The sequence below is a fragment of the Protopterus annectens genome, chromosome 3.part1 (genome assembly GCF_019279795.1).
Source record: "Protopterus annectens isolate FY-2018-M chromosome 3.part1, PAN1.0, whole genome shotgun sequence".
In the NCBI taxonomy this organism is placed as follows: Eukaryota; Metazoa; Chordata; order Ceratodontiformes; family Protopteridae; genus Protopterus; species Protopterus annectens.
The window spans coordinates 1030026464-1030041401 of record NC_056732.1 but is presented as its reverse complement, the minus strand read 5'-3'; the positions used below and the strand labels follow the sequence as shown (position 1 = coordinate 1030041401).

Sequence of the window (14938 nt, the reverse complement as noted above, 5' to 3'; positions counted from 1 at the left end):
GTTTTGAGGAGGTTTGTCTTGCTGCATTCTCAGAAGCTCCCAGGTGATTTAGTTTTTGGTTTATCTGCTGCAGAGGTTATCAAAAGGTGTAATGGAAAAAAAGGGGGGGGGTGCAGGGAATCACTTAAGATATTTCAGCTTCTGCCTTCCAATTTTTCTAAGTGATTCTCTAGCCCCCATCCAGTTTTGGAAATAAAAAGTCTCAAAATGCAGGTAAACAGATGGTTAAGAATCTCCCAAAGCCAAGGACATTCCCAACAATTCAAACTTTCTATTCCAGGGACCTTGTTCCCCCACTACCACTATCCTGGCTGTACCTTTTCCCTTCCAGAAAGTCTGGATCGCCACTTTTCTCCTTGCAGCAGACAGTTTCAGGTAAGTGGGTTTTAAATATCCATCATCGAGGTTACAGATGACAATGGGAGAAAAATTTTCCTCTTTGGGGGTAGTTCCTCATCCACCAGACTAGACTCTTATTTCCACCTGATAAAAAATCAGCTAGCAACTTTAGAAACACACCAGACTACAAAGCCAGCGAAAAATATGCCACAAATCTTATATTAAATAGTTTATTCACACTGAATAACACTGGCGCCTCAGCACAGCCTTCCTGGAGTTACAAAATATTCAACACCATACATCCATCCATATATATATATATATATATATATATATATATATATATATATATATATATGTATATATATACACATACATATATTCACTTAAATACAATTAGTTAAACAATCATCTAATCAATTAACCATCAAATTAAAATATGTACATTTTAAAGAAACACCCTCCAGTTACATTCACTGTTTAAACCTTCTGGAGATAGTGTATTACATTTTATATATAAAGTTTCTTTGTACAATCATTTCTTTTTCACTAACACTTCATTTGTTTCTGAAATTTGTTCTAAAATACAAGCTTTTAACAGTGAAAAATCACTACTATGACAAGTAAAAACATGTAAAGCTCTAGGGCTCATAGCATTATCTTATTTCAACCTGTCCATCGCATGCTGTCCCAGGGAGTGATAACACCAGTTCCTCCTTTCTTGATTGGGAAAGGGTTTATTCAATAATGTTTAGTGTTAAAGAAAGTAAATGTTTGGAGACCAATTCTGGATTGCTTTTTCTCTTCCTAAACTTGTTTGTGACAGTGCCCACGTTCAAAATGTTCACTTCATAATCTGTTAGCCTTCTCTGCCTCATTTGGTTTCCTAGTAACACCGGATTTAAAAGATGCTTTTCATCACATCCTTATTTATCCAGACTTCAGTAATTTCTTAAGGATTTGTGTCTGGGTCACATTATGAGTACTTTGCTATACCCTTTGGGGACTATCCATTGCACCAACAGTGTTCACAAAGTGTCTAACTCCAGTAATGACTCATTGCAGGCTACGGTGACTCCACATTTTTCCATATTTAGCCATCTTGCTTGGTGCAATGGATAGTCCCCAAAGGGTATAGCAAAGTACTCATAATGTGACCCAGACACAAATCCTTAAGAAATGATTGAAGTCTGGATAAATAAGGATGTGATGAAAAGCATCTTTTAAATCCGGTGTTACTAGGAAACCAAATGAGGCAGAGAAAGGGTAGCAGATTATGAAGTGAACATTTTGAACGTGGGCACTGTCACAAACAAGTTTAGGAAGAGAAAAAGCAATCCAGAATTGGTCTCCAAACATTTATCTATCTGTGGGGAGATTTCTTTACAGGGCCTTTTTCAGAGTGTCAGGAATTCTCATTTGAGTGAGAGAACTATTTCACAAGCTGGCATTCCAAGAGAACGTTCAAAAGTCTTTTTTGACTCCTTCACACAAGATTGTGTTCTTGGGATGTCAGCTAGACACCACAATTCAAGGAGCTTTTCTTTTACAGGAAAAGGTTTTTGATATATATATATATATATATATATATATATATATATATATATATTTCAGTCACTGCGAGAGAATAGCTCAGAATTTTGTCTCTCGTGGCATCTATAATTCTTATAATACCCCTGGCAAGACTCCACATGAGAAACATATAATGGTATCTGAAGTGTGTTTGGTTTCAACACCAAGATACTTTGTCATTTCAAATCACAGTGCTGGTGTTTGTCAGAAGAGAAATCACTTTGTGGAAACGGCAAATGGCACTAAATCTGTCTCTCCCCTTCTTCCCTGACTCAAAGCAGGCATTCACCGCAAACACATCAGACTTCGCTTGGGGAGCAGTTTCAGGAGGGATAAAAGTGCAAAGGGTGTGGGAAACCAAGGACAATCCTTGCATGTAAATATAAGAGATGCTTGCCCTGATCAAGACACGCAACTCTCTGAAACACCTTTGGTTTCCAGGACCTATTTAAGATATTACAGGTGATACCACAGTCATGTGGGTCCATTAACAAGCAAGGGGGAACCAGATCAGACCCCTCCTTACAGACTTTGCTGTGTTGTGATATAGCTTCACAGCACAGTCTCACTGCAGGCATCCTGTATTCTGTCATTGCAAATTCATGTAGCAGACAAACAAACTGATCAGAACAAGGGGAAGACCCTTATGAGTAAAAACTGGATTGGGGAGCTTTCCAAGATTTGATCTATCTGTGGGGAGATTTCCTCCATTAACCCTAACCCTGTTTGCCTCATGTGTGAACAATCAACTGGCAAGGTTCTGGTCCAGGACTCCACTCAAGAAGGCCTGCACGACAGATGCCTTTTGTTCTTGGACAGGAATGATCCTGTATGCTTTTCCACCCTTTCCACTGATTTGCAAGGGTCTTCTAAAGATTCAGAAGAAATCCCCCCAAGATCATTTTGGTGACTGCCTTCTGGTCCAGGCCACAGTGGTTCCCCCTTCTGTTAGAAATGAATAGGAACAATTACCGCAAGCTTCCTCACAGAATGGATCTACTCGCACCACATCAGGGGTGTTTGATACACCCCGACAGCTGTCAACTTAGATTTAATTTCCTTTAGACGCCTATTTACTGAGGACATGCAGCAGGTACTAGTGGTGGAAAGAGAGCCTGCTACTAGAAAATCATAGATCAGCAAATGGAAAAAGTTGACTAGTGGATGCCAACAGCATAACCAGCACCCATTCAGGGCTAGTCCTCTTGTTTTACAGTGCTTGTTTTAGTTACTATCCTATGGCCTTTCTTATTCCTCCATCAAGGTTTGTCTGCCACATCAGCACATCTACCCATGGATCCTCATCTTTCAATGTATTTTCATGCCAAAATATTTTTGAAAGATGTTTTGCATAAGAGACCTTTAAGAAAACTGATGGCCCTCCTTGGGATCTTCATTTTGTGTTAGAGAAGCTAACACTTGCTGCATTTGAACCGGCAAACCTGGCTGACTTGAGGTTCGTAATGTGGAAAACAGTTTTATAGATTACGCTCACCTCTGCAAAAAGGGTAAGCTGCATGCTCTTATGGTTAGTCGACCATATCTCATTTTCCACATACAGAATTTGAGAACTAATCCTTCTCTTATGCTTAAAGTGGTATCAAAGTTTACTTAACTGCCTGTTTCCCTGTTTTTTTTTTCCTGAACCTAAAAATGAGGGAGAAAAGATACTTCATACTTTGAATGTCCACACTGGTACTATCGTGACAGAACTAATTCTTTCTGATCTTCAGATGAATTGTTCATTTCTTGTGAGGATAAGAAGGGGCATCCTGTGTCAGAACAGTGTGTTTTCAAGTGGTTGTCTAAGGTTATTACCTTTTGTTGAACAACAACAAAACTGTTCCAGGAGAGTCAAAGGCCTTGACTTCATCTATGGCTTTTTGGAAAGGGTTGGATCCTAGAAGTATTGCACACACATCAGCTTAGTCCTGTGTACATACAGGAACTTGGTCCAGATCTAGGTCTAGGGAAAGCTTTGCTTGGAATATTCACCAGGGGCTCTTGAACACCTTCTCCTTCCACCTTCCAAATGTATTAGGTTAGGGTAATCTACCTATGTAGCTAAGGCTACTGCAGCAGTGATCAATATGATGATCATGGTGTATGTTTGTAAGTAAACATATAGTATTCAATGTTTGAGTGATCACTGTTGCATTAAGTATGCCCTCCATCCCCCTAGGGTTTGTGCATTTTGTTGCTCATAGTATTGTCCTTTCAGGACTCATTCTCCCTTTGCCTGATGGCATGAAATCTCTGAAGGGCTTGGCATCCAAACTTGTCTTTTTAGACAGCTCAGATCAACTTAAGTTGACAGTTTGGGCATGTGGAAGATGTCCTGAAGCTTTGGCAGCTGTCTGTCTGTTATATCCTTGGCTGGATGTAATGCATACAGCGAAGGGTACTGCAGCAGTTCATTGGTTCATAGGAGATTACTAGGTTAATGGCCTTTACAAGCCTAGCCACTATAACACAATTTTACCCAACATATGGCCCCTAGAGGCAAGAGGATGGCATGGATTTGTGTTTGTGCATTGAGTGTCATACAGATTGCCCTTGTCCATAAAGGACATAGGCACTACCCCAAATGTGAATTTGCAATTCCCCATCCATTAATTCTAACTGTGTTTGAAGAGGGCCAAGGAAGGGCTGTGTTTGATGTGGATGGGAAGCCTATTCCAAAGAAGAGGTAATTTCTGAGAGACGAATCGCAGATTGTTTAGATCCCTAGATTGGGTGACTGTCATGCTGTTTGACTTGAGGATGTGTAGCAGCTCCATCAGGCTGGATTTGTGATTGCCTTGTGTGGGTCAGGCATAAGTCACCCCTTAATAGTCGGTAGGAGACGCAGTAAATGGATAGGGCTTTTAGTCTATATGCATAGTTCGTTGTTTACATCCAGTATTTTCTTTGTGAAGAACATTGCGTGATCATTAGAACATATATTGTTATGGTATGTTTACCTATATGACAGTACTTTCCTATGATGGCTAGAGATAATCTCATCTCTGAAGAAGTGGCAAAAGTATTATCAGTTTCCCAGAAAGACTCAACTTACAGGATCTGTCAAAGTAAATGGAAGCACATTCTTTAACCTTCCATAAGTTTTTAAAGTCTTACTTTTAGGAATCTTTTTTCTTAGACCTGTCAATGATCATGTACCTCTGTGTGATCTAATCTATTCATCTGCCCGTTTTCTTCTGATGTTATGCCAGTAAAGGCAAATATATTTTGCATATTTTGGATGTTCGGTTACATTTTTACCTTCACAGAAGTAAACTGTTTAGGAAAGATGTTCAGCTCTTCATTTACTTTGCCCCTAATAAGCTTGGACAAAATGTACACAAGGTCTCCCTTTCTTAGTTACTATCTGGTTCTGTTTCTTTTATTTACCTTAATCAGAAAAAGCCCTTGCCAAGTAAACCCATACCACACTCCCACTAGAGCTATAGCTTCTTGCATGGCCTTCTTTAGATCCTCTTTGATTGGTACTGTCTGCAGTGCTGCTACTTGGTCCTCCATGTGTACCTTTCAGCCATTACAAGTTGGACTGCTTCTCCAGATCCAGAGCTTCCTTCAGCTCTACCCTTTTAAAATGTCTGCTGTCATGATGCTACCCAGGAAAAGTTGTTGCTGGGGATTCTGACCTATAAGTTGGATATGATAGGGTGAAAAGCTTAGGCTATGAAAATTACCTACTTGCTATAAAGATAAATCCTTTCATCCATGCTTAGATGATACGTTAGCCCTCCCACAGTCTCCTGTCCTCTTTTTGTAAGACTTGACAGATTATACTCTCTCTCTCTGGATGTGTCTCTAGTGCGTTGTTCTCCTGGTTCTCAGGCATCTGAGCTCTAAAGTAGATTAATGGATAGGTGTATTTTGGAAGGGGAAAACAGTTTGAAGGGGCTCAAGACTACAGCACTGATGCTATCAGATCTGGCAATCGACCAAAGGACCCATATGCCATTTTGGATAAACATGAAAGACATGATCTGTTATGGTAAGTACATAACTTCCATTTTTCTGTGCATTCTCTGTCTTCTATCTCTCCTGTTTTTTTAATCAACTGTTCTTGAGAAGCCTCATACCCAGCAAGTATTTTCTTCACTTCAACCTCTTTTTTTAATTTTATCAGCTGTTCTTAATAGCTCTGTAAAGCTTCTGGTTTTCTAGTCTTTTATTTGACTGTATATATTAATTCAGTCTTTCACTTATTTTAAACCCCTCTTGACTGCTTTTGATTTATTTATTTATTTTTTCTAAATTATTAGAGGCCATCCCCTGTAGCAAACCTGAAATCTCTACTGCCTTTTTGCTGAAGTTTTTTGTCCTCCTTTTCTGTTTGAATTTCTCTTATTTATCTCTAAATTTCTTCTTTGCTAGCACCCAGGCATTGTAATCTCTAGTCAGTAACTGAATTATAGCCAGCTTGAAAGCTCTTACTTGGCTTCTTTTCACATTGGCTGAGCTGTGATCAAGCTGCTGATCATTGTGCAGCTGTCTTGGAAGTCCCAGTTTTAAACCCAAGTATTTTTTATTACATACATTTGTCGTACTTTCTCTTTCAAGGGGATACTTAACATAGATTAAAAACCTGCACATTTACTGTATTTGTTGTAGAGGTATTTTACAAAAAAACAAGTTTTCTGCATATGTTGTCATTGCACATTGCATCAGCTTGCGAGTATTAAAATCTGCTTACCTAAATCTCACTTCTGTATGTGGACATAGACTTGAAGTACACAAGCAACAATATGTAATACATAATGGACCCTTGCTCATCTGAGTGAGTATCTGAGGAGGTGAGAGACCCGCCTCACCTTCTTTCAAAGAAAAAATTACTTCTAGAGGCAAATCCAGCTGAATATGAAAGTAGGTAAACCCATCTGTTAGGATTTAATGTCACATTATCCCCTCCTTGACGCTTTATTATTGTTAGGTGTGTTGCACAGCTGTACTTTCTGGGAAGATTTGTGAAGGTGGCAGTGGGCCATAGACAAAGAGGCATCACTGTTTCGGCTGTTCACATAAGGGAAAGTGAATTTGCTTCTCCTCCAGTTCACTATTGGAATGACAATTTTTCAGAGGTAGTGCACTTCAGCCACGTTTCTCAAGTGGTGGTTAAAAAAAAAAAAAAGTGGCTTTTTTTTTTTTCTTCAGTCATTGCTTCATGGCAGCTGATATGTGTGCTATTATTGATGTAAGATTCATGCATTACCTAAGGTAGATAATTTACAGGGGATCACTGACTAAACCAGGAAAAAAGTGAGTTGCTTATTCTGAATAGTTTGTACTTAAAAAATGGAATGTTGGATATTAAGTGTGCATTAAAGAAGAGTACCGAGGAACTTTAAATGTTTTGGAGGGCAGGAAAAAAATGGATGTTGGACTATATACAATACTATTGGAAATGCAGACTTTTACCCAAGTAGTGGAAGTGTGGGAATTACACAAAGGATGTGTGGTAGACTATAGGTTGGGTTTTCTTGGGTAGTTATACAGTGCTTGGTAATATAGGAACATACTAGGCAGGAGGTCACAGGGGGATCATGTAAACCTCTAAGCAGACATGCTTAAAAGTTCTCGTCACCCTTTACAAGCAGTTAATAGTGCTCACCTTCCAAATTGAGCAGGGGCCATCCATAATGACCCTGTTATAAATGTGTCTATCCATCCAGTTTTCAAGACAAGCATTAATGGTAGCCAAAGTAGTACTTTATTTGACCTGCAATGATAGTTTATTCCATAGGCTAGGAGTATGTTGAGTTAGGAATCTCTTTCGCTAGTGAGTCTTATTTGTTGGTGCAGATTTAAGTCCTTAGTGGATGTGTTTGTAGAGCCACTGGTTTTGCAAAGACATACGAGGTCAAATAGGACTGGATTTTTCAAGGCTTGAAAAGTGAGGCACAGGTCAACTTGTAGCAACCTGAAGGCTACCCAAGTGTAAGGAGATCCTTGCCAATCTCTCAAAGTAGTTGAAGGATTTAAGACCTTTAATTTTCTTTGTTGGAAATCTCTGGGGCCTTTCCAGTTAAGCGATCTGCTTGGATTTGTATATACCAAAGGGGATACTAATTCAATTGTGGTTCTGATAAGGAAAGAATACAGTGACAGGATGCCCTCTTTAGATCTTGAAGATTTTCGTTTGGATATTAATTGGGCCAGATAAGATTTCTTGATTGTCCTGGAAAGATGATCTAATGAGGGAAAGCACTCCACATTAGTACCTAGGTCTCTTATGACTATCTGTTTGAAAAAGAGTACCATTTATATACGACATATGAGGTAGGAATAACTTTTCTGCCAAATGCTGCTTTTAACTAATCTATTATGCCATCTAAAGATTTATGATAGATTCAAATAATGTTACCCATAACTGTGTGCTGAATTACTTTTGACATATAGAATAGAGTACATGTTCATTAATTTGAATATGGAGTTATCTTAATTTAACAGAAGTTACTGTTAAGTATGCAGCAAAGAGACTCGAGGATAGTGACTGTTTCATATGGATTGGGTCCCTTACATAAAAGTAATATCACACAAATATTAAGTAACATATTGTATTAATCAGGGAAGTATGTAAATAGGTACTTGTGTATTATCGTAACCAGATTTCAAACAGCTCGATAATACGCAAGTACCGGTAGGTGTTGACAGTTCTGCAGTTTCTAACAAATTTTATAAGAGCAGTGTTTAAAATTTGTCCCTATTTTGAGGGCCTTTGGCCCAATTTCTTGTGCTAATAAATTGACAGGTATGCGAAGCAATACCCAGCAACCATGATGTGAGATCACTACCTGCAGATTTAAAATTGTATGAAACTGTAATGCATGGCATTGCTCCCTGACTGCAATGCTTACTGATGTAAAGGACTGCCTGCAAAGATCGGGGATTTAGGGAAAATCATTTTATGACATGAAAGGTAAAAACCGGGGAGTGTGTGGAAATTCCCTTTTCACTGAATACCACTTTACGGTGATACAAGCAAGTCACGGCAGAATAACTGCCTAAACGCACCATCACCACCGAAATGTATGTTGAGCTGTAGAAAGTATCAAGGCAAAAATAAGCAAACCGACTATTAACCCTAACGCACCTGAAAGTCACAGTCCAACAAGTAGGAGTAGTGGCATCTTGTTATATGTAATTTTGCAGAACAATGACTTATTTTCTGTTCTAGCAGGAAGAACGCTGTTATAGTACCAGCCATATTCATTGTATTTGACATTAACTTACATCGGTAATGCCTGTTAAGCAGGAAGAGGAATTTTGACATTATTCCTGTTCCTGCTGCCTAACCAATGTGATACAATACTAGTTAGGAGTTTGAACATCCCTTTTCAGTGTTACTTACACATGGTTCCCAACAAGTAACAGTTATGACTCCTTCAAAATCTGGTTGCGATAATATGCATGTTCCTATAAATACTTAACCATTATTCAGAACAAACCTGATTTGAATGAATTCTGAACAGTTTGTTCAAACCTATATTTAATTCTGTGCATTATTCATATTGTTTTCCTGCTACTTGCTTTGAAGATAGGTTTTATACCCAAGAGTTCAGAGCATTAATAACATCTGTGCTCCTGCACACTTCATTTTTTTAAGTGAAAATGCTCCAAGATGCAAGTAGCATTAGTGCAAAATTTAAGCATCTGCTGTTTTACACAAAAAAAAAAAATGGCATTTTTTACCATTTCATGACATTGACTGCTGTCTTTTTTTTTATTCATTTTATAAAACCATTATACATTTCACACTATTTTACATTACTTACATATTTATTATTCCATTTTGAATTTTTTTTAAAATTCCCTATAATACATTAGAATAACACAAAGTTTAAAACCAATTAAAACCAATAAAAGGAAATTAAAAAACACAAAATTAAAAATACATAACACAATACACAATTATACCAACCCACATTTATAATATTTCTTATTTTTTCATTTTCTCTATCTAATCAGAATGTGTTGGTACACCATACAGAATGTGGTGGAACGGAAAGTGGATAAACCGCTACGCTAAAATAATATTAAAGATTTGTTCCCAAATTTTATGCTGTTTATACTTTTTTTAATTATTATATTATTAATTTCCAATTTAATATAATAATAATCTAACACAGCCTATTTTTTGCCATGACAGTGACTGGGTTGGTCCAATTTTTTGTAATTATATATTTCATTAGTAATAAATAAATATTCATAATTTCTTTTTTTTTGTTTTGTCCAAATTCTCCGGTGAATATGTAAAAATCAGAAATTCCCAGAGAGTTGTGAGTTTTGTAAACCATTTTTGTTGTTGTAACTTTAAAAGATTCCCATAATTTATAAATGCACTTGCAACTCCAGAACATGTGTAACAGGTCTGCTGTCTGATCTATACACTGTGGACATGTAGGTGACTTTTTTGAATCAAATTTATGGACATTGACTGCTGTCTTGAGTTGATACGATTGGGTCACTTTAATAGCAGAATTTGTTTTGCTTTTTTATTTCCACTTTTTTTTACTTTAATGTTTTTTACTTTTATTATACTAAATGTGTATGGGCAGAGAAATAATGTCCTTTTTTTTTATTCGCTGAACACTGTGTTCCAGTAAATGGCAATGTTCTGTCTGTTAATATTGTTGGGTAAACGATTGCAAAACTTTTTTTCTTTGCTTTCAGATGATTACTTTAGAATGTTGTTCTACTACAAGAGAAGTCATTTTATGTAACTCAAGCACTGGTGTTCTTTCCTGTGTATGTTTTGTCACTGGAGATGAAATCTGCAGACAGCAGTTCCGCAGGTAGGTCTTTGTCTTTCGAAGTAACTTACTATTTTATCTTTTTCTCTGTGTGTATATGAGCTGTTAGCAGTATGTGTCAGGTATTTTAATAAAATAAGTGTGAGTCAATTAAAATTAACATTAAAGAAAAATACTGATTTATGATACCAAAAATCCATTTTCTTGAGATGGAAATGTTACTTGTGATTTTTAATTGTAGTTTTTGGTCATTACCATAATTTCATTATAAGGTTCTAGTGCATCTCTGTATATGAAATACAGTAACAGATTTTTTGCATGGAATACTCCATGAAACAGTCTGACAGAATTACAAGTACTATGAGAATATAGGTTGTGGATGAGTGCTGTGACCTAAGATGCCAGATTCCATGAAAACCCAGTACTTTTCCTTATTCACTCTGTCTAAATATGGGATATACCACTTTTTTTTTTTTTCAGGAAAATGTAAAATCTGTGCCCCTGATAGCAAAGGCTGTCTATGTCAAAAAGGTTTGAATAGTTTCTAAAAACTTTGCCTACAAATCAGTGTGTTGATGCTAATTCAGATGTTTACGTTTAGTGGTTCAGGGCAATAGAGACATAGACTACTAAGAGGAAATATCTGCTTACGATAACTTGCATTCCATCAACATTTGCCCAGCTGTTTTAGTTAATTGTTTTTTTTTTTTAAGTAATTGACCTACTTTACATTACTACTGATTTTGAAATTAAACCAGGAGCACATTTCTTTCAGTAGTTGATATATACAGTGCTTAGTAAACAGTGTGAACACTGTAAACTGTATGTGTAAAATTATTAATGGTTTGTCAGCAAACTTAAAAAGACACAATGATTAAAGTTAACGAGTGTTGACCTATTTGGAATGCATTATTTAAGCAATAACCGATGAGTGGGTGTGGGTGTATGAGGATTTACCTGTAGTTGGCATGGTTTGATCATGAGGGCAATGTCTGAGTGATTAAACAAAGCCAACCATGGGTGTATCATGCTATATCCACACCCATGAGTCGGTAATTGCTATTATCCAATGACATTATTTAAGTAAGAAAGAAATTGCTTACCTTTCTTAATGTCTTTGTATAACTGCTTCATAGTGTTCCGCTGCTTTTGTTTCCTGTTCTTCCATGTTTATGTAGTGCGCATGCGTATGGGACTTAAATTTCCATGCTTACATAGTACATCAGTGCTGTTAATAGAAGCAATAGAGAAAAGAATTTTTGCCTTTTTTAACTGTAAAATACACACAGTTTATAGATACGAGAGTCTGCCGAGACAGTGCAAAAATACAAGGAAATTCAGGGTATGTTTCTGTTTAGTTTTGCAGAACGTACCTGATTTTTCTTGTATTTGGTCTGCCCTCCATACATACCTCTCAACCTCTTATCTTAAGAAATGTGGACAAAGCTTGAAATAACTGGGGACGAAGGCTCCAAAACAGAGACAGATTGTGAATATTGCTCTTATAAATGTAGAAAGTTGCTAGAGTAACAGGATTTGCATTAATGTACATTGTATGAAGGATATGAAGTCTGAAACTCAAATGTGTGTCATTATTTAGTGACTTCACTCCTCAGTGATTTGTCAGAAAAAACACAATTTTTATGAGACAGACGAAAAATGAGGCAAAAATCTGGTCATTATTTAAAAATCTGGACATTTGAGAGGTATGTTTCTGTAGCGTATATCATTAGAAAAATGTCTGTCCACCAACTAGTACTTTAGAGGCCAGTCTTTTTTTTTTTCTGGTATATGCATGATTTACGACTGGTACGTTGGTTGGTCCATCCAATCAACGTGCGCATTTTTGAATAACAATGACCCGTTATTGTATAATTTATACATATTGCTGCCAACACAGCAGAGAATTGCTGACAGATGTTTTAATAAATTTGCTGTTGTAGGTTTTATACTGATAGTACTGTTAATTTGGTTGAGCTATGCAAGTATAGGACTAAATTAGTTAATCTGTAGCCTTAGTATCTGGGGCCATCCTCATCGAATCTGTGATTCGGATTTTCCTTTCTTTCCAGTTTGGCTGTTTTTCTCTGAAGCTGTTATGTTTTGTAGTGCACATGCCTTGTACCAGCGCAAGTCATCATGACCTTCACCACTAACAGAGTGTCTATATTCCCTAAACCCTTCACTTGTTTGTTCCATTTGCATACATCCGCTTTTGATTTGATATATACTCTGGATAATTTCCCATGTTCAAATCCTGAAGCAGCTGGGTCATTAACGTGCTTGTATTTCTGTCAAATCACAAATTAAGTGCCCTTCACTGGAAAGGGGAGAGAAGCATATCAAACACTGCCAAAAGTGGCTGTGTTTCTGCTCAGCTATATGCAGATGCAAGATAGTGAAGCTTTGTCTCCTTTTCTTCTCTGAGATTAGTGGCTTTTGAGAACAGCCCCAACACTACGTCTAAATAACTTAAGAAGGCTACAGAAATGGAGTTCTTTGTCTTTAAGATGGGTCCATCTTTAGGACAGTCTCCTCGTCCTCAATATGTAGCATCTTCATCCTGAGATAATGAGGGCTTGAGTTTGAACCTGTTATCAGCCAACGGAGCCAGCAGTGTTTCACCTTTAGCAAGCCGGTGGGAAATTGTGGTCTGAAATTTTGGCACCACCTAATCCTTGGTCAAAGTGGTGAAGGTCCTCAAGTTTACCAAGCTGTGACTTTGTAATAACATTTAGGAGTCTGGTCTGCTCCTCAGGGTTTCTCCATGGGTGTAACTGGGCTTTGGGCCAGAATGAGGGAAGCTTACTCACTTCTTCCTAATCAGGGTCTGTGGTTCAGTCCTTAGATTTCAGATATTTTCTGAAGTCTAGTGGGACTTGGCCTTGGAGAGCTGGAGTGTACCCTTATTGGAGCACTGCTTGATGCCACTACTGAGCCTGGTGTAGGCCTGTCTCATTCTTGAACTATCTTTGGTAAGCATGTCCTTGAGAACACCTACACTGTTGCCAGATACCAGATGTGTCCACCTATTGCATGTTGTCAGTACAACTGTATTATGGAACTGAAGGTGGAAGAGCCCCCCCCCCCCCCGTCTTTGAGAAGAGTTAATGGACTGTGATGGTATTATCTCAGAGATATATGAATAATGATACTTTCCATTTCAAAAGCTGTTTTCCAAATGACCCATACTGAATGTTTGGAGAATGAGGGAGGATCCTTGGGGTCCTGTTGTCCATTTGATCTAACTGGTGTGTCCTTGTGCCCCTTGTTGGATCAAAGACAGCAACACTAGTGCTCCAGCCTCAAGTCCTTATAAATTCTTTTCCCATAATGCTCTAGTATGAAGCTGCTTCAGATCTCATTTGCAGCCACAGTATTTAAATGTGCATTTATTGCCTCTGCAAGCTACATGGTCCTCTTGAGGTATTTTTCTCCACTTATCCTTATTTTCCATTCAGCTTTGATCATTTGGCAATATTAATAGTTTTATAACCATTTACACATTTTTTCTGAGCACCTTTCACTTTTGTCTTGGTGTTGGGTGGACCTTGATCTGCTGTCGTCATTCTTTCCTTGACAATAAATGTGTTGCAGTTGTCTTTCAGCTTTTCCCAGTTAGGGGTTGCCACAGCGGATCACCAGTCCGCAGATTGATTGGCAGTGGCAGTTGCACTTGGAAATTCAGATAGTGCTAGATATTAGAGTGCTGTATTTTCAGTACTTGGTATTAGATACTAGTTACTGTGTGTATTGTTTTGCTTGCATGTGTATTTTTCTTAGTCATGGGCAAAGATAAACAGAGAAGCTTAGGAAAGTGCTAAAAGTGTGGCCACAAAATTCCCCTCAAAACTTGTGTGCTTGGGGATGGAACATCTTTGTGGAATTCTCCATTATCAGAGGTACTGGGCTTCATGCCCTTTCAGACAGGAGAACTAAATTGATCATCAAGGACCTGTTATCATTTCTGCCCCAAAACTGACAAGTCCAGGAAAGGTGCTGAAAAACAGAATCAAAGAAAGTGAGACCTACAAGTGAAGGGCTGAGAATTTGGACCTATCTGAAACTCCAAAGGTCCCTAAAACACTGAGAATTGGCTCCAGTATTCACACTTTCTTTGACTTTAGTTTTGTCCAAGTAAGAAGATTGTCATCCTTGGCAAATCTCCTGGGAAATTAAGTTTGCCTTTTTCAGAGAGGGAGCTGCCTTGTGTACTCTCCCAACCTGCATCTTCTGCTGCTTTTAGATCATGTACGTCTTAGAGT

At 37.8% G+C, this 14938-nt stretch overlaps 1 protein-coding gene across 1 annotated transcript in view; it reads left to right on the top strand.

The window, feature by feature from the left end:
• LOC122797744 overlaps window positions 1–14938 on the top strand; it is a 1403591-nt gene that overhangs the window by 670365 nt on the left and 718288 nt on the right. Inside the window, exon 13 of the mRNA XM_044066269.1 lies at window positions 10594–10715. Within this exon, the coding sequence (XP_043922204.1) occupies window positions 10594–10715 (122 nt within the window). The remainder of the gene's footprint in view (window positions 1–10593; window positions 10716–14938) is intronic.